General features: G+C 39.1%; 1 protein-coding gene across 1 annotated transcript in view; it reads left to right on the plus strand.

Moving 5' to 3' along the window:
- Positions 1-1,488: 1,488 nt before the first annotated feature.
- The window catches only part of ropn1l (rhophilin associated tail protein 1-like), a 35,280-nt gene continuing 17,310 nt past the window's right edge, over positions 1,489-19,458 (plus strand). The window contains 4 exon segments of the mRNA NM_001127968.1: positions 1,489-1,609; positions 3,010-3,154; positions 8,084-8,207; positions 9,918-10,079. Coding sequence (NP_001121440.1) covers positions 3,024-3,154; positions 8,084-8,207; positions 9,918-10,079 — 417 coding nt within the window. The 5' untranslated portion in view covers positions 1,489-1,609; positions 3,010-3,023.

Genomic DNA, 19,458 nt, shown 5'->3' on the forward strand with positions numbered 1-19,458 from the left:
GGGTCACTGTAATTCTGCCCCTAGCTCTCTCAGTACCCGAGGGTGTATTCCATCTGGCCCAGGTGCCTTGTTTACATTTATCTTGTGTAACCCTTTAAGCACCATATCCTGTGTCAACCACTGCGTAGTTGGAGCTGAGGCAACAGTGCAGCAATTGGGTGGGACTTGGCACTCTGGCTCTTCTACTGTATACACAGAAGAAAAGAACTGGTTAAAGGAACAGTAACACAAAAAAATAACTTTTGACATATCCCTTCTAAATACTTTATTAAGAAATGTAGCATTTAAAAAAATTCAATATTCTACATGGTTTCAAAATAAATTACATTACCAATGCACTGTGCAGAGCTTGAAAAGGCGATATGGCGACTTCCGGTTTAATCTGGAAGTTAAATGCTGCATTCTTCAGAGTCCGTTTTGTGTGATTTATGGGCTATTAGCAGTTGGGGCGAGGGGATTAGAGACGTACCGTTTCTTCTTTCCAGATAAGTCTGCATCGCTGTTTGAAGGAGCGATGTGTGTGCCTGCATGAAGAGGAAGGGGGGTGGAGGGGGGAGCGGAACGGAAGCGTGGTGCGAGACTTGGGAGTGAACTGCTGCCTGCTCTCTATAAATCAGTGCTAAAGTAAGATTTCTAAGAAAATCCACTACTGCTGTTGAACTTTTTGTATGATATATTTGATAATGAAAGTGTATAGAAGGGATATTTTGAATGTAAAAAAATTGTGTTACAGTTCCTTTAAGCACATCTGCCTTTTCTGTATCAGCTGTAACCATATTGTTACTATAACTCAATGGGGCCACACCCTCAACCTGCATCTTTTTACTATTAATATACTTAAAAAACTTTTGGGGGTTAGTCTTGGCCTCTGCCACAATGTGCTCCTCATTTTCTATCTTTGCCTTCCGGATTGCTGTTTTACAACACTTGTTATAGTGTTTATATGAGTTGTCAAAACTGGCTTCCATTAGCAGCCCTCCACTATGTAGGCCAGAGAAATTTCATCCCTCTGCACCACAGAAGTTGGACAGCACTGATCTATGCAGTTCCTGTATTCGATTAACACTTAGCAGACTTAGCTGAGCCAAAAGCCTTGTATTAGCAGTCCAAAAATTAACTGCCAAAATTAGAAAATTAATCTAAATGCCAATAGTCTTGATTAAATTTAAACCAATTCAAGTTTTAGAATTGGATCTCCTTAAAGATGAAAGGTTCCACTACACCAAATTATCCACGCAAATTACCACATTGGCATTAAACATGAAAGCAACTGCCTCTTTGGTCACTACCCTGCATGCATATTACTATAAAAACCAGTCAGAAACAACAATCTCGGCTATAGAGTTCAAACTTCCCTTCCGCCCACGCACTGCGCGTCACATCATAGCCAATAAGGTGGGCTAAGGAACTTGCGTGTGACGTTTTGTTGGTCGCCTTGGAGATTGTTGCCTAGAGCCGCAGACGCTTAATAATACAATCATTTGCAGAGGTGGGGGTGGTAGGTTACGGGCTGCGCTTACTTGCAAGTGCGTTTACTGCATCTAAAATCGTCGCTTTCCTCGCTCCAGCCGGTTCAGAGAGTCATTGGAAAAGCTGTTCCTTGGAGAAGGTTGGGTGAATTAGTACTGTTTTAGTTTACGTAAAGCAATATTTTACGCCATGTTAAAATTTACAAACAAATTGATTACTTTCATTGGAATTACACTGCTCATATGTTGCTAAGTAATACACTGATCTATTCACCTGGTTTTTTTTTTTAAGCTGAATACCTTTTTGTGATCTAATTATACGTTTCCATATGTTTGGCTCTTGCTCCTAGATATGTTATTACTTTGATGTTACTGAAATCTGCCGAGTTCAGGCAAAACCTGCTCGTACATGAAAGTTGTCAGCATTATTTATAGCTATACAGTGTACTTCTCCAGTAACGGTTCTTCATTTTTTACTGTCTCATTTTATATGAATGTTTAAGGGAAAAGGTTAGAAAATGTTATGAAACCACAGCTTTACAGAGCACTAAGAAAAAAACTTCTACACAATCTGTAAAAAACAAGAGGGATGTATAAATGTAATGCCCTAAACCAGGGGCAATTGTACCTGCTGTTAGAAGTCAGGTCCTGTGATGCCTTCTTGGCTCGTTGCCAAGGGGGTTGGGGACACATCTGTCAAAAGCAGAGAGAAAGCCTTTACTGCGAAGAACATATGTACTACTTTCTTGACAGATAAAGCCCGCTCCTGGAAGAATGTTCTTGGCAGGTAAAGGGTTAATGGTTAGATATGTAGGAATATTTCTAAGCAAGCAAGAAAGAAAAGGACCTCCTGGTGAGGACTACCAATGGTACACTGGTGGGCTATATCTGGTCTGCATTTATGCCTTCTGTGGGTATCAGTCACATAATTGATTAATAGAAATTTGCACTACCTCACCTGAAATACCTTTGCTTCGAGAATAGTAAAGATCACCATGGGTAAAACACACCAGTCAGGTTACTGTGCAAAGTTTCTGCACGTAGCACAGATTTCACAATATAGCCATGTGTAGCCATCACCTTGTATATTTAGACCTGCTTTCTTTTTTTCTTACTGTTTACATGCAAAATACATAGACAGTGCTTGGGTTGCATTTGATGCTTCTCTCTCGTTCTTGCAAAGATTACATATGGCTTCAATATAGGGTGATTTAAGGAGGCCATACACGTAGCAATAAAGAGACCAATAGGGATTCTACCTCCACCTGCCAATGCAGCCCTTAACGTAGATTTTCAAAATTTTTTAACCTGCCCAATTAGCAAAATGACCGATATCCGCAGCCTTTGCGTTATTGGTTGCCTCATCGATCCACCATACACGCAACGAATATTGTATGAAACGAGGTTCCGTATGATAATATAGTGCATGTATGGCCAGCTTTACAGTGACACTCTTTATCACCATCAAGTGGTAGCCATCTGTGTACTTTACTACCAATATTGTTTAATTAAGATTATTATTATTTTTTTTGCTTTGCAGAACTTCGGGTAATCATGCCTCCTCCAGAAACAATGTTCTGCTCTCAACAAATAAATATCCCACCAGAGCTTCCAGACATTTTGAAGCAGTTCACAAAAGCTGCTATAAGGACCCAACCTCATGATTTACTTCAGTGGTCAGCTGCGTAAGTCTTCTACTAGAAACTGTTCTGAATGTTTGAAGTATTAGTGTTGGTTGGATGGGTTTAGGCCGACAAAGTATTCCATGTGCAAGTAGTGGGCAGGATAAGCGCCTCACTTTTAATAGCACCTTTCCCTGCTCTGCCCATACTCTGCTCCTAGTGATATCAACGCCCATCTTTGACATCATTAGAGGGGGCGTGTCAGGTGCGGCTTTAAAATCAAACAAAGTAGGGCACATTTTGGTACTGGGTAGGTTAGGGTCAGGAACAGGTTGGGAAGTTCCCAAACTGCACATCAGTATATGATTTGGCTAGGCCTATAGGGCCATATTTTTCATGACGTTTGGTATTGTTCAGATGATATCTAGTAACAGGACAGTTGACTTAATTTAAGTAAGGTGATAGCTGAGGGTAGATGGAGTTGGAAATAGGAGAATAAATTATTTGCCTTAATAATTGATGGAGAAATAGATTAAAATATTAACAAAGAACATGGCAGCATGGAAATCAGTGTATTCTGTATTCTGAATTGATTAATGAATAGCCTTGTGTCTTTAGATTTTATAACAGAAATAACCACACTTCTGTTGTGATTTCTGTCAACTGCTAAGTTTAACTTCTTAACAGCAGCCCAGAGTACACTGAGCATGTTAATGTCACTGCCATTCAAAAGATGACCTAATAAAATCAGAAGATTGGCAGATGTTGTGAGCAACAGTAAATGCATGGATCTCTGGGCTGGTAAAGCTTAGTATATATTCATATAGTATATATTTATAGCCATATTATTTAAGGCTATAGTTTAAATCATGCTTTTTATTATCTGTTTTTTTTACTTGCCCAAGAAGATTCTCATTCATCCAGTATCTAATAGAATTAAGTTTAAAGTGATACTGACACGAAAAAACTTCTTTTTAAAATATGAATCTGCATAAAAAGGTCCCTATAGGTCATGTGGATTATATATTTCTGATAGGGCTGCTTTTGTAAGTAATTGTTACTTGAAGTTTCTCAACCTGACTGATTGCCAACCTGAATATCCCTTCTCAGCCTGTCAGTTATAGCTTCTAATGCTAATGGACTCCTGCTGCACAAATATGGCACTTGGGGGGGATCAGATAGGGAATGTAAAAGCATTGGGCAAAAACATTTATGGAAAATTATAAATATAATGAAAAGACATTGTGAAAAAGGTTTCATTTCTGCTGTGTTAGTATCTCTTTAAAACAACTGGACTTTTCTATGTCTTTATTTATTTTTTTAAAGATAAGTTCCCCCTGTTGTCAAGGTGTAGGCAAACCAAAACACAGCATCACCAAATCAAATACCCTTGTTTAAGTATATTATCTGGTTATATTTTTTTATATAATTTTCCATGTCTAATTTACTATTTTTTACTTTAACCTTTGCTCTATAATTAGCTTCTGTCTGAGTTGTGGAATATGTGTGATGATGCAATATGTTGATATGGTAAACAGCAAAGCAAAATTTTGCAGTTATAATCCCTTGTGTTGCTAAGAGGTTTCCAGGGACCCTAGCAGTCAGTGGGCTGAAGAGGTGGTATAGCAGTTACTGTCCTTGATTCTCTCTGAACCCTCAAAATTTAAAAAGGGCAACTCTACAGCAACATTTTTCTCCAAGTACAGTTATGGGACCTGTTATACGGAATGCTCGGGACCCGGGGTTTTCTGGATAAGGGACCTTTCCGTAATTTGGATCTCCATAACTTGAGTCTGCTACAAATTATTTAAATATTGAATAAACCCAATAGGCTTGTTTTGCCTCCAATAAGGATTAATTACATCTTAGTTGGGATCAAGTAGAAGGTACTGTTAAAAATTAGAATTATTTGCTTATAATGAAGTCTATGGGAGATGGCCTTTCCATCATTCGGAGCTTTCTGGATAATGGGTTTCCGGATAATGGATCCCATACCTGTAATAATGTTTTTCTTGCTACTAATTAGTTGCATAATTTCTTTTATAGGAGTCTTGCCAATTATAGAATAGGGTATATGGTGATTGCTAACACACGTGCATCACATTTCTGATTGTCCAGGCCTGTCACCCCCGCTAGGAAAATTGCAACTGGGAGAATAATGCAACTATTTAGTAGAAAGGAGTATTAGGACTATGCCACATGGGGCTGATTCTCTGCAAGTGAAAAAGTTCACACACACAGTATTTCTGCCTTAAACTGCTTGAGTATCGGCGGTATAGCAGTTTAGGGCAGAAATATGCTGTGTGTGCACCCGGGCGGATTCAATGCTTCTGGGTGCAGGCACAAATTACAGATTTTTAGAGCAAAGGGGCTGATTCAGCACCATGTGGCATAGCTCTTAAGAATGAGCATAATCCACAATGTAATTTTCATTACTGATTACCTAAAGCATTTTATTTCATTTTGCATGTACCTTTATATATTTAGAATGAAGAAATAATGCTGTCTTTTATTTGTGTAAGAGGAACCCCTGATATTTAAATAGCTTACCCTTTATTTACAAGTTTTGGTGCTTATTTAAGAACTGTAAACATTTTGTAAACATTTTTTGAGGCAAATTGATGACAACTTGGAAGTTCATTTCATAATAAATGAGTTTATTATCATTTAATACTCAACAGTTTTTAAAATGATCAACTTTCTGTTTGCTGCTACATAAAGCATTAATCATGTAATGCATCCAACCTCTGTGGTACCGCGGGACAAATTTTTCTGGCCTACATGGTGGAGGGCTGATAATGGAATCCAGTTAACCACTCCCCTTTTTTAAACTGCACCCACTTCAAACCACACCCATGTTATCACAGAAGCTTTTAAGACCATACCCGCATTAATGGTGGTAGCCCAACAAAAACCCAAATGGTCGGTGCTCACTGTAGGGATATCACATGATTAAGTGCATCTTGTTTTTAAGATGTGAATAAAGGTTTAAAGCTAGTACATCTTGTGATCATCCGGTGTGCGTTTAAGCTGAATACAACTGAATTGGATTGGTTCCCTTGGGCTACGGGTCCGGGGCTTGAAGCACCCAGACCACGCATTGGCTGCAGTGAGTCTTCTTTAAACTGCATCGTGTGTTTGTGAACACGTGTAGTGACGAGCCCGGAGTTTGGACACCCGGGCTAAGTCCAAATCAGGTATTGTGTATGCAGCAATACTTGTGTGCTTTTTATATTTTTTTTTCTGACTTTACCCGCCCCAGTTTTTGACTGATATCCCTTTGGAAGTAACGATAAAATATATAATTTTTTTGTTTTGCTTTTTCTTTGGTTTAGTTTTTGCTATTTCCAAATGCTAACAAACTCCCAGAATAAACCCCTGCCAGGTTCACCTCCCATAGGCAGCATAGGGCAGACAGAGTATGGCACAAACAGGCAGAATAGGGCAGGCAGTACATATGGTGACACAATGCTGGCACTACTACTACAGTCTGAGGTGTGAACAGGTGAACAATACAGGGACTAAAAGGTGTAAACAGTACAGGGGCTTTAGGGTGTAAACAATACAGGGGTTTACAGCCTGAATCTGAGATGTGAACAATGCATGGGGCCAGGTAATCTCAGTACTGATAAAATTTAAATCTTACACAAAGGTAAGCAGGTACAGCAGCCAGACAGGTGGGGGGCTACACGAGGGGTGGGGGCACGGGACACCATTTGGACAGCACTGATGTAATGGAGTAGGTTTGAGTTTATTGGTGTTTTCCTCATCCTTGTAACTCTGCAGTGGAATCACACCTGGCATTTATTTACATATTGTTTGCTACTAAATTGACAAAAATTGCAGTAATGAATGACCAATTCACAGAGATTGACAGTGGTTGCATGTGTTATTTAGATCAAAATGGTATGTAATTATGCAGAGAACAGTATAACCATATTCAGGATAAAAATATTGGACTAACAGTTTTGACACTGTCTTCTGCAAATACATTTTCATTAGGGTACATGCAGTTTTTTGGCTTTAATCCATTTCATACTTTTTTAACTTTAACTGACAGAGATTTTTGAAAATGTTGTGCTGTTTCATGTTTTATGTTGCATATTGCTCTTTTCCTTTCAGTTAACATTTTAATTTCATTCATAGTGAATCCAACTGATTTAGTTATTGCTTGCCTAGGCATGTTTACCTTTAAATTAACTTTCAGTATGATGAGACAATTTATATTTTCTATTATTTGCAGTTTTGCATTATTTAGCAGCTTTTCAGTTTGGAATTTTAGCCTGAAGGTTAACTTTTTAGAGCATTTAGGGGCACATTTACTAATCCACGAACGTCCGAAAAGCATCCGAATGCGTTTTTTTCGTAATGAACGGATTGTCGCGAATTTTTCGAGTGCTCAATACGAAAAAGTTGCAACAATTCGCAAAAGTCGTACTGGCTATGCAAAAGTCGCGACAATTCATGAAAGTCATAATGGCTATGCAAAAGTTGCGACAATTCACGAAAGTCATAATGGCTATGCAAAAGTCGCGACAATTCACAAAAGTCATAATGGCTATGAAAAAGTCGCGACAATTTGCGCAAGTCGTAACGGCTACGAAAAAGTCGCGACGGTGACGAAAAAATCGCAAAAAATTTTTTCCATTTGGGATTCGGATTCATGGATTAGTAAATCAGCCCCTTAGAGTGTGTTGCTGTCTAGACGATACAAACCCTGTAACCAAACATATCCAGACATCCCTTCAAAAATTGCATGTCCTGTCATGTTTTTTATTGGTAAACAGTCGCAAACACACCTAACATACACCTTGCACGATACCAAATATCAGCTAGAATAGTGTGAAACTATAGAAAATAAAAAATGCAGACCAACTGAAAATTTGTTAAGAGTGGACGATTCTATAACATATTAAAGTTAACCTGAGGTTAACTTTGCACAGATAGTCTTTTCAGTATAGAATACTAAAGACAGCATTTTCTTTTTTACAGATATTTTGACAGTTTATCGAAAGGAGAGCCTTTACCTGTAAAAGACAGGATTGAATTACAAGTGGCTACTCAAAAGACTGACACTGGATTAACTCCTGGACTTCTAAAGGTTCTCAATAAACAGGTAGGCTGGCTTGTAATGAGTCATTCATAGAGTTAGAACAAATTTTAAAACTGTTTGTAATATAGGTTATTAGCATAGAATTATTTGTTTTCCTAACTGGTGTATTATCTACTGTACTCACTACAAAATATATTTTGCTAGGGAAAGATAATGAGCATTTATTTTGCCAGCATCAGTTAATTGGAAATGGACTGTTTAATCTTCAGGTACTTGCAGTTTTGCTTATTACAGTAATCTAGCCATCTAAGTAACTAGTTTATTCATTAAACTGCCCTGCATTGGGATGGCAAAACAAAAAACATTTTTTACATATACATACCAGATTTGATAGATTAAAAGAAATATATTATTTGAAAAAACAATTTCCCAACCTCCCTTAGGCTTCCAGTAACATCATTGTGAAATAATATATTCTAGAACTTTAAATCTCTTTGCTTTCCATAACTGGTAGAGCGCAGATTCTCTGGAATACAAAGGGAATTTAAGTCCTAGAGTCCACCACTTCACAATGGAACAAGGTAAGGCAGGGGTTGAATTATCTTAAGTGCCTAAGAGTGTTGGAAACTGGCAAACACAGACAGACTATCATAGTTTCTTTTTAATCTGCTCATTCAGCTATTCCTGTTTAAACAGAAAATAAATGTATATTTATTTATGGAAGTTCAGATAGTGTTTATGTACCTTTTTTACATAAGCCCAACTGAATTATTTTATGTAAAAAAGTGGGATACATATTTCATTTAAAGCAGGTAATTTAGAGTGTGTTGCTGTTTGGATGTTTCAGATTCTGAGACCAAACATATCCATGCATACCTGCATGTCCTGCCACATCTTTTTATTGGTGTATAGATGCACATATACCTAACAACACCTTGCACAATGCCAAAGCTAGACTGGTGTAAGGGCACTACCATTGGACTTGGAGTACCAAATTGTACTTCAAAATCTGGCAGTCCGATGGATGAGTCCCCTGCGGCTTACTAAAAGAGAGTTGCAATGTTCCCAACCTGCCAGTTCTGTGGCTTTCAGTCTGGCCACTCAACATTCATTTAGTGAGTCACTGGTACTATCTGCACCGGTATAGCACCGGTAGGTTGTCAGTGAGGATAGACGGCAGGCTGCCAATCTATTGGATTGCATGTTGTGCTAAAGGCACATCTGTAGTTGTTTCAGTCAAGCTGGGCTTGGGGCGGCACAATCCTTCCATAGGCTAATTACAAATGGAAACAGTACTCCAGCCTGTGGAAGGATCGTGCCCCCCCAGCCCAGCGTGATGGAAACAACTACGGAAGTGCCTTTAGCCATGTCAGAGCATCAGGTGCTGTAAGTATTGCTGGGCTGGGGCAGCTTTGGGGGACTTTTGGCCCCAAACATTTTGGGTGTTGCAATTTATTACTAATACTGACACGTTCCTATGGATTTTCATAGGAACGTGTCAGTATTGCTTTAGTTTAAATAGTAATTATAAGTATTTATTTTACGCTTTGGTGAGTCTGCATAACATTAGCACACATACTAATTCAAAGTAGATGCAAACATTTAAAGGTGATATTCTGTGGTATATGAATTTTAAATAGTTCAGTGTTCGGTTAAAAAAATTGTTTGTTTTTTGTTCCTCGAAAAAATGGTTTCCTACACTGTGATATTTTTATTGAAATATTGTATTATTAATTGTATTAAAATTTATTTAAAACACTTCATATATCTTAGTTATCATCAAACATGAGCATCAAAATTGCTGATCTAAAACAAAAATGGACAAATCTCTGCTTACCTGAAGAACAGCTACATAGTATCCTGGGATTGGATAACTTTCAGGATGACATAGAATGGCTAAAATTCCTGTCACTTGGCTGCAGTGCTCTTGGAGGGGTAGGTTTTCCTGTATTAAGTTTACTTATGTTATGTTTGCTAATGCTTCTGTTGGGATTAAGGAAAAAATTAAATAATTTGCACACTCAAAACATTTTGAAAGTAAGCATCATATATACACTCTCTGTATATACATCCAGTATAAGTTTTTGATTTGCAACTTTTAAAGATTTTCACTTTGCAAGTGGATCTTAACTTTTCAAGAGGGCCACTCAGTGATATGGCACTATATACTATTCAAACAACCCTGTTTATAAAGAAAGCTCCTCCGTATTTATTAAGTCCTTGAAATCACCAGCTTATGACATTCCTTATCTTTTTTGTAGTTTTGTAATTAATGTCGTTATGTACATACACTCCTACCTGTGCCTGCACCCGAATGAATGGAATACACTCAGGTGCAAGCACAAGTAGAAAAAACGTGAGAGAATGCAAAGTCTTGAGTTTTTATGCAGATTTTGGCTACATGTGCCTGCACTCGAGCATATTCCATTCATTCAGATGCAGGCACAGGTAGGAGCATATGGCAAGCATTTTTTTAGGCTTGCCAAAAAATATACGCCATATGCAACATGTGGCATGAGCCTAGCGTGGCCAATTGCAAGTTGAGTTTCTGTTTGACTCTCCTTTGAAAAGTGACGGCATGGGATCCTCAAAGCAACTCTCAAATAATCTGAAAACAAAGATTGTTCGGTATCATGGTTTAGGGAAGGTTTAAACTGTCAGTTTCAACTGTAAGGAATGTAATCAGGAAATGCAAGGCCACAGGCACAGTTGCTGTAAAACCCAGGTCTAGAAAAATACAGGAGCGGCATAGGCGGAGGCTTGTGAGAATGGTTACAGACAACCCAAAAATAACCTCCAAAGACCTGCAAGAACATCTTGCTCCAGATGGTGTATCTGTACATCGTTTAACAGTTCAGCACAATTTGCACAAAGAACATCTGTATGGCGGGGTGATAAGAAAGAAGCCGTTTCTGCACTCACACCATAAACAGAGTCGCTTGTTGTATGCAAAAGCTTATTTAGACAAGCCACAGTCATTTTGGAACAAAGGCACTTTGCATGGCGGAAAAAGAGCACCGCATTTCAAGAAAAATACCTGCTACCTACTGTCAAATTTGCTGGAGGCTCCATTATGCTGTGGGGCTGTGTGGCTAGTTCAGGGACTGGGGCCCTTGTTTAAAGTCGAGGGTCGGATGAATTCAACACAATATCAACAAATTCTTCAGAATGTGTAAGCATCAGTCACAAAGTTGAAGTTACACAGGGGTTGAATACTCCAACAAGACAATGGCCCTAAACACAGTTGGAAGTCTACAAAGGCATTTATGCGGGAGAAGTACACTATTCTGGAATGGCCGTCATAGTCCCCCGACTTGAATATTATCGAAAACCTATGGGATGATTTGAAGCAGGCTGTCTATGCTCGGAAATCATCAAATGTAACTGAACTGGAGAGATTTTGCATGAACGAATGGTCAAAAATACCGCCATCCAGAATCCAGACACTTATCAAAGGCTATAGGAGGTGTCTATAGGCTGTTATATTTGCAAAAGGAGGCTCAACTAATTATTGATGTAATATTTGCACCTGTAACATTTATGCACCTGTCTAATTTTGTTATGATGCATATTGTATATTTTCTGTTAATCCAATCAACTTTATGTCACTGCAGAAATACTACTGTTTCCATAAGACATGTTATATATTAAAAGGAAGTTGCTACTTTGAAAGCCCAGCCAATGATAAACAAAACTCCAAAGAATTAAGAGGGGTTGCCAAACTTTTTCATATGACTGTATATAGTTATTATTACACTGCCTTGATTGCACTAGTGTGTTCTCCGAGAAGTTTCTATTACTTTGTAAGTAATTTTCACATATCGTGGCTGCATAGCCTGTGGCCCAGTCATTAATTTCTTTTGTTTCCCAATCTGTAGCGTTTAGCATAGGGTCCCCTTCTAAGAGAGAGCAGTGTTCCTGTATTTGGAAAGTTGCTGTCGACCCTACCTCCCAGAATGACCAGCATAGAAATTGCAGCCTCAAAAGAGGGCTTTTACCACTGTTTGTCATTTTAAGTGCCGTGTCCCTATTAAATTGCTGACACAGTGCCATTGTGGGAATGGCAGGAGCTGTCCACAGCTCAGTGCAAAACCCAACCCTAGTTGTTTTATTTATCTTTTTGCATTTTGATTAGGTTTTACCTCTTTTAATATCTAGCAATGTATATATTTCTGATATCAAAAGATCACATAAATCTTGGAATATTGTTATAGGTAAAAAAGTACAGAAAGATGAATATATTTTAACTGAACAATTCATTTGCTCATTATAAAGGCAAATGCTTTATCAAGGTCAGGAAAAGGAATGTTGTGAAATTATTTGATCTAGGATGTCAAAGTGAATTTTTCAGACAGCCTGTGATAAAACGGATTTCCAAAGGTATATCATAAAGTCCCATGGTATCTGTTAGACTTGTCATATTTTGTTTAGCTGCAGTTTGTCAAGTGAAGACAAGCCAGCTTTGATAACCAGAAATGAACCGAGAAAGCTCTTGTTTTCTGCAAGTTAGACATATACCAAATTATCTCAAATAAGCATTATGGCATTTATGAAAGATCTGTAAAGGCATGTCTTTTGTGTGTTTTGGTTACTGCTAGGCTTTTGTGACTGTGCCTTTTAACAGATGTGTGCCTGAATATAGCTAAGGTAAGCAGAAATTCACGAAAGAAGAATATATATGGGCAAATTTGGACACATAAGTTTGTAGTGAGTGACTTGGACATATCAGTGTGTAGTCAGCACCTGGATGTTTTAGGTTGCATCACAAAGAGTGAATGAACTCACCATGGAAGTTTATTGTGAATTTGCAACACAAACTATTTTGAAAAGGGTATAAATTGCTTGAGTGTATTGCTAGGGTAGACCATAACCAAAATGTGTTTTGAGTAATCTGCCCTTACATAATAACTTAGCAGAATACAGTGAGGAACATAAGTATTTGAACACCCCGCGATTTTGCAAGTTCTCCCACTTAGAAATCATGGAGGGGTCTGAAATTCACATTGTAGGTGCATTCCCACTGTGAGAGACATCATTTAAAAAAAGAATTCAGGAAATCACATTGTATGATTTTAAAAGAATGTATTTGTATTGCACTGCTGCACATAAGTATTTGAGAAAATCAGTGTTAATATTTGGTACAGAAGCCTTTGTTTGCAATTACAGAGGTCCTGTAGTTATTGACCAGGTCTGCACACACTGCAACAGGGATTTTGGCCCACTCCTCCACACAGATCTCCTCTAGATCTGTCAGGTTTCGGGGCTGTCGCTGAGCAACATCGGGTTTAGCTCCCTCCAACAATTTTCTATTGGATTTAGGTCTGGAGACTGGCTAGGCCACTCCAGAACCTTGATATGCCTCTTACGCAGCCACTCTTTGGTTATCCTGGCAGTGTGCTGGTCATTGTCGGGTCATTGTCATGTTGGAAGACCTGGCCATTACCCATCTTCAATGCTCTGACTGAGGGAAGGAGGTTGTTGCTCAAAATCTCACAATACATGGCCCCATTCATCCTCTCCTTAATTCAGTGCAGTCGTCCTGTCCCCTTCGCAGAAAAGCACCCCCAAAGCATGATGTTACCACCCCCATGCTTCACAGTAAGGATGTTGTTCTTGGGATGCAACTCATCCTTATTTTCCTCCAAACACTGCAAGTGAAGTTTAGACCAAAATGTTCTACTTTGGTCTCATCTGACCACATGACTTTCTCCCATGCCTCCTCTGGATCATCCAGATGGTCATTGGCAAACTTCATACAGGCCTGGACATGTGATGACTTGAGCAGGGGAACCTTCCGTGCAATGCATTATTTGAAACCATGACGACGTAGTGTTCTACCGAACTTTGAAGCTGTGGTCCCAGCTCTCTTCATGTCATTGACCAGCTCCTCGCTTGTAGTTCTGGGCTGATTCCTCACCGTTCGCATCATCAATGATACCCCACGAGGTGAGATCTTGCATGGAGCCCCAGTCCTAGGGAGACTGACAGTCGTCTTTAGCCTCTTCCATTTTCTAACAGTTGCTCCAACAGTTGATCTATTTTCACCAAGCTGCTTGGCAGTTGCCCCATAGCCCTTTCCAGCCTTGTGGAGGTCCACAATTTTGTCTCTGGTGTCTTTTGACAGCTCTTTAGTTATGCCCATGGTAGTATTTGGAGTCTGACTGACTGTGGGGTGGACAGGTGTCTTTAACCCTTTCACTGCCAGCCGTTTTGGACAAAGTAGAACTTCTACTGCCAGACAGTTTTTGAACATTTTGCATTGTATCACTTTAGGGGCCTTTCCTTGGGGGGACTTTTAAAATATGGTAGAATATGTCTCCTGAACGTGCCAATACAAAATATATATAGTTTTATGAAGCCCAGAGGTCTACATATAGTTTTATGGAGATTTCTCACTTGTATAGGTCAAAAACTCCCAGCAGTACACTACCAAATTTCCAAAGCACTGCTCCAGAATGCTGCATACTTGAGAGTTCAAGGCCAAAAATTCCACTAACAGAAGGTTTATCCCAGAAAATTATACATTTTTAGAAAGAACAGATTCTTGGGAATCCATAATAGGTAAAACTGTCTGTCTACTCTACTACCTAAAGTTATTGTTTTTTTTATCAGAATGTGTGAATTTTTTTACCAAGCCACAAAGCTTTCCTAAGTTTGACATGAAAACTTCCACTATGCAGCATTTTATTTTCTACAGGTCATCCCTAAATATGAACCCCAGAGGTCTACATATAGTTTTATGGAGATTTCTCACTTGTATAGGTCAAAAACTCCCAGCAGTACACTACCAAATTTCCAAAGCACTGCTCCAGAATGCTGCATACTTGAGAGTTCAAGGCCAAAAATTCCACTAACAGAAGGTTTATCCCAGAAAATTATAAATTTTTAGAAAGAACAGATTCTGGGGAATCCATAATAGGTAAAACTGTCTGTCTACTCTAATACCTAAAGTTATTGTTTTTTATCAAAATTTGTGAATTTTTTTTTGCAGTCTATAGTATCTTATCTCCTACAGGTCATAAAGTAACCAGATAAAACACCCTAAATATGAACGCCAGGGGTCCACTGAACAGTTTGATGCCCAATATGAATAGGTTTACCTAAGTATGTGGCATGTAGGGGCCCCAATGTGAACATACCCCCATATGATCTATCATTTCTGTCATTTCAGCTTCTGCAAAATCAACACATTTACATGCTTTATGTGGGATAATGCTACAAAATAGTAAGCTCACCACAGGAAGCCATATATTTTTGGAAAGTACACATACCCCTGAATCTAAAATGGGTACCCATTTCTTTTTTACTCCAAAGTACCAAGCCACAAAGCTTTCCTAAGTTTGACATGAAAACTTCCAACATTTCTTACATTACTGACGCATCACCCTAAATATGAATGCAGCAGTCTACTGAACAGTTTGATGCCCAATATGCAAAGATTTACCAAAGTATGTGGTGTATAGAGGCACCCAAATGAAAATAGTGCATATGAATTTTCTCAGCTGCCAACTCAATTTCTGCAAAAAAAGCCCAATGGCCGTGTATAACCATATATTTTTGGAAAGTACACATTCTAACAAATCCAACATGGGTAAAGAGTCCTTTCTACACCAATCTGCAAAGCTTTTCTAAAGTTAGCGTTTTTTATGACATTTCAGAAAATCGCATAAAAATGTTGCAATTTGCAGCATTTATCTCACACAATTTTTTGCATACAAAGGCAAATCACCCCAAATAGGAACACCTAAGGTCTACTGAACAGTTTGATGCCCAATATGCATAGATATACCAAAGTCTGTAGTGTGTACTGAACCCAAAATGAAAATAGCGCATATGCATTTCTCGCCTGCCAACTCAGCTTTTGCATACAGAGCCCCCTGACAGCTTATTATGTGCCGTAACACCCACTAACTATACAGAGACCCCAAGAAAACCATATATTTTTGGAAAGTACACATTCTGATAAATTCAAAGTTATTTTTGTACACCAAAGTACCATATGGCAAAGCTATGCTAAAACAGATTAGGAATACTAATACAGGGATAAAAATGCAATAAAACCACAAAAATTGTGTAAATTGATGAAACAACAAAATAAGTCACACAACAGCGTAATTAGTGGTTAGAATAGCTGATCCAATAGTCACGCTGCCAAAATAAAATTTTTAGGGAAAAAAACTAAAGAAAAAGGTTTAAAAAAAATCGTAGAAAAAATAAATAAAAAAAAATTTGTGTATACATGTGTGTACACATCTAAAATTTGTGTGACAGTGTGTAAGTGTGTATATAAGTATGCTAAAGTGTGCTAGAGTGTGCAAAATGGAGGAAAAAAAAACCTGTGTTAAATTGTGTGTAAATGTGTGTAAGTGTGTGTATTAGGCAAATAAAGAGCATGTACCATTAAAAGGTCTCAGGGATCGCAGGCAGGGGTCCTCGATGTAGTCCCCGCAGCACAGGAAGTGCGTGGGCGGCACTGGTGGGGCAAGGAGCAGGGGAAGACACAGGACAAGCAGCATCGCTGGACCGACTTGCCAGCCCCCTTGACTCGTTGCCGAGGCAAAAGCCGCCGGTGCAGAGAGAATCGCATTAGTACCAATAACGTAGGTACTACATTGTTGGCAGATAACTGCTTTTTTTGAAACAACGTAGTACCTACATTGTTGGCAGGGAAAGGGTTAAAGAGCTCAGACAGGTGCTACTAATTTAGATTAATGAGTGGAGTAGAGGTGAACTTTTTAAAGGCAGAGTAACAGGTCTTTGAGAGCCAGAATTCTTGCTGATTGCCAGGTGTTCAAATACTTATGTGCAGCAGTGCAATACAAATAAATTCTTTAATTTTTTAAATGCTGTCTCTCACAGTGGGAATGCACCTACAATGTGAATTTCAGACCCCTCCAAGTGGGAGAACTTGCAAAATCGCAGGGTGTTCAAATACTTATGTTCCTCACTGTATATCAGTTGCAGTGTCTTTTGGAGGTCAGGCTGACATTTTCTCACAATTAAGTGCAGAATACATTATCTCTTGATTGATCTAGTGAAATCCTGTTAAATTTAAACAGAATTTTCTGTTTTTTCCTGTGACTATATAGAAGCAAATCTCACCAATATTGTTCCAGCATAGGATTACCAGATCACTTGAAAATTTAGGGACACATCTAATAATCTTGTAGGGCTGCACTGATTGCATTTACATTTAACTGCAATCAGTGCAGCCCTTGTAGCTGGATTTTCTAGTAGTGTTCCTAAATTTTCAAGTGGTTTGGTCATGCTAGTCCAGCACCTAGTTGGAAACCTTACTATAAGAGAAGAGGCTTTATTAACAGCAAAAAACACCTATTTTTCAGAAGGATATTTTGAATAGCTGAATGTCTGGATCCTTTTGGTCAAATAAAGTTTGTTAGGTGTAGTGTATATTAAATAGGAATTTGTTTCCTATTGCGGTAAAAATATCTTTTTCTGTATTGCACTTGGAACTGGCGTGGTGACTGGTGACTGGTGTCTCTGCATTCAATCAGCGTCTTTTGTAAAGCCTTGAAATGAAACAAAATTTATTTGAAAGAATTTCGAATATTTTTTTAGCAAGCCGAAAAATGCTTGCCAAAAAAACCCGCTATACACTTCTACCTGTGCCTGCACCTGAATGAATCGAATATGCTCACGTGCAGGCACATGTAGCCGAAATCCACATAAAAGTGCACATTTTTATGCAGATTTCGGCTACATGTGCCTGCACCCGTGCGTATTCCATTCATTTGGGTGCAGGCACAGGTTGGAGCAAATGGGGCGTGTATTTTCGACAAGCTTCGAAAATATACACCATACGCATGGTGTGGCATAAGCCTTAGGGCTCTTTTGCTATTGATGTATGATATCTAAATTTTTTACTGTGAGCCTGTATGGGTGCTCATTATTACACCAGGTGCTAGGGGGTAGCACTGCTGTGGCAGTATTGTACCTTCTTCCTTTCTTATATTGCTTTTGGAGCTTAGCAGTCAGTTTTTTCCCTATTGGCAGTTGTAGTTCAACTATTCCTAATTGGGTTGGCTGCTGGGTCACCATCCTTTTATCTGGTGTGTTTACAAGCATTTTCTTATGTGTCTGCTAGCATGATAGGAGCCAACATTGGAACTTGTTTGTTATGCAATGTGGCTACCATTTTGCATGACCGCTGGCTTTTGCTTGTCTTTGTTATGGCTTTTGGCTCACATGGCCGCTAGAGCCACCTATTAAAAACCGAACTTCAATTAAAAAATGGCCTGTAGACTGTACTCCCTATTAAAGCCATTCGGAATTAGCATTTCCAGGTGACGGATCCACCTAGCTGCTCTCCCGAGTAGCTCCTTAACTTCACCTCCCTGTCTAAGTTTTGGTATGTGATCTATCACCTGGAAATGCAGCTGGTCTACACCATGGCCCTGTTCCACAAAATGTGCAGCCACCGCCTGTTCCACTTTCTTTATTTTAATGGGTGGGTTATGCTCTCCCCAGATCTGACTTGACTTAAGCCACAATCCCACCGTTTTGCCTCTTTTATAAGACATTACAGGCAAAGACTTAAAAACCTTAACACTAGGAATCCCTTCCTTTAGCACTTTACAGTGCTTGCGGATAATATTGGCCACCTGGGGACTAACGGCACTAAAAGTGGAAACAAACCATTTTTTGCCTAACTCTCCCTTCCTTTCTTTGTGACTGTTCTATCTCAAACCTTTGTTGTTGTAACAATTTTTTTTTTTATACCTGCGCTTTTCAAATTTAAATTGCATCTTGTTAAAACGTTGGTGTCATGCCAGGCCATATTGCCCGGGCATTGTAACAAGGTAAAATGGCAGCATTTGCGTTGTGTCCACCAGACACCCCTAATTAACCCAATATACACTATCAACATCTGGTTTCGGGCTCCCGCAGAGACCCTTAATTAAATATGCAACCCATGACTACAGGAAGGTGTCAACTTCATCAGACAATGCGGGACCAGCCCGTTGGGGCAGGAAGCTGGGGTCTTTGATCTGTTGATCAAAGAGAGGCAAAGTGTGGGCCTAGGAACAGCAGGGGGGACAGCATACAGAAAATATGGATTATAGAAATGAATCCATATCTCCGCTGCTTTAAGGTCCACATCCTCATAAATCACATAGGATTTATGAGGAGGCCCCAGGCTTCCCAATGATACCAAACAGGGGCGGCCTATACCCGCCAGTTAGGAGAAATGGGTTCTGGGGGACTGGGACATGAGACCCCCCTCATGTTTGGTATCATTTTGATCGCCCACATATAGGTTAAAACAATTCCCTACTTTCATAATAATATTGAG

Source organism: Xenopus tropicalis, chromosome 6 (genome assembly GCF_000004195.4).
Source record: "Xenopus tropicalis strain Nigerian chromosome 6, UCB_Xtro_10.0, whole genome shotgun sequence".
Taxonomy (NCBI): domain Eukaryota; kingdom Metazoa; phylum Chordata; class Amphibia; order Anura; family Pipidae; genus Xenopus; species Xenopus tropicalis.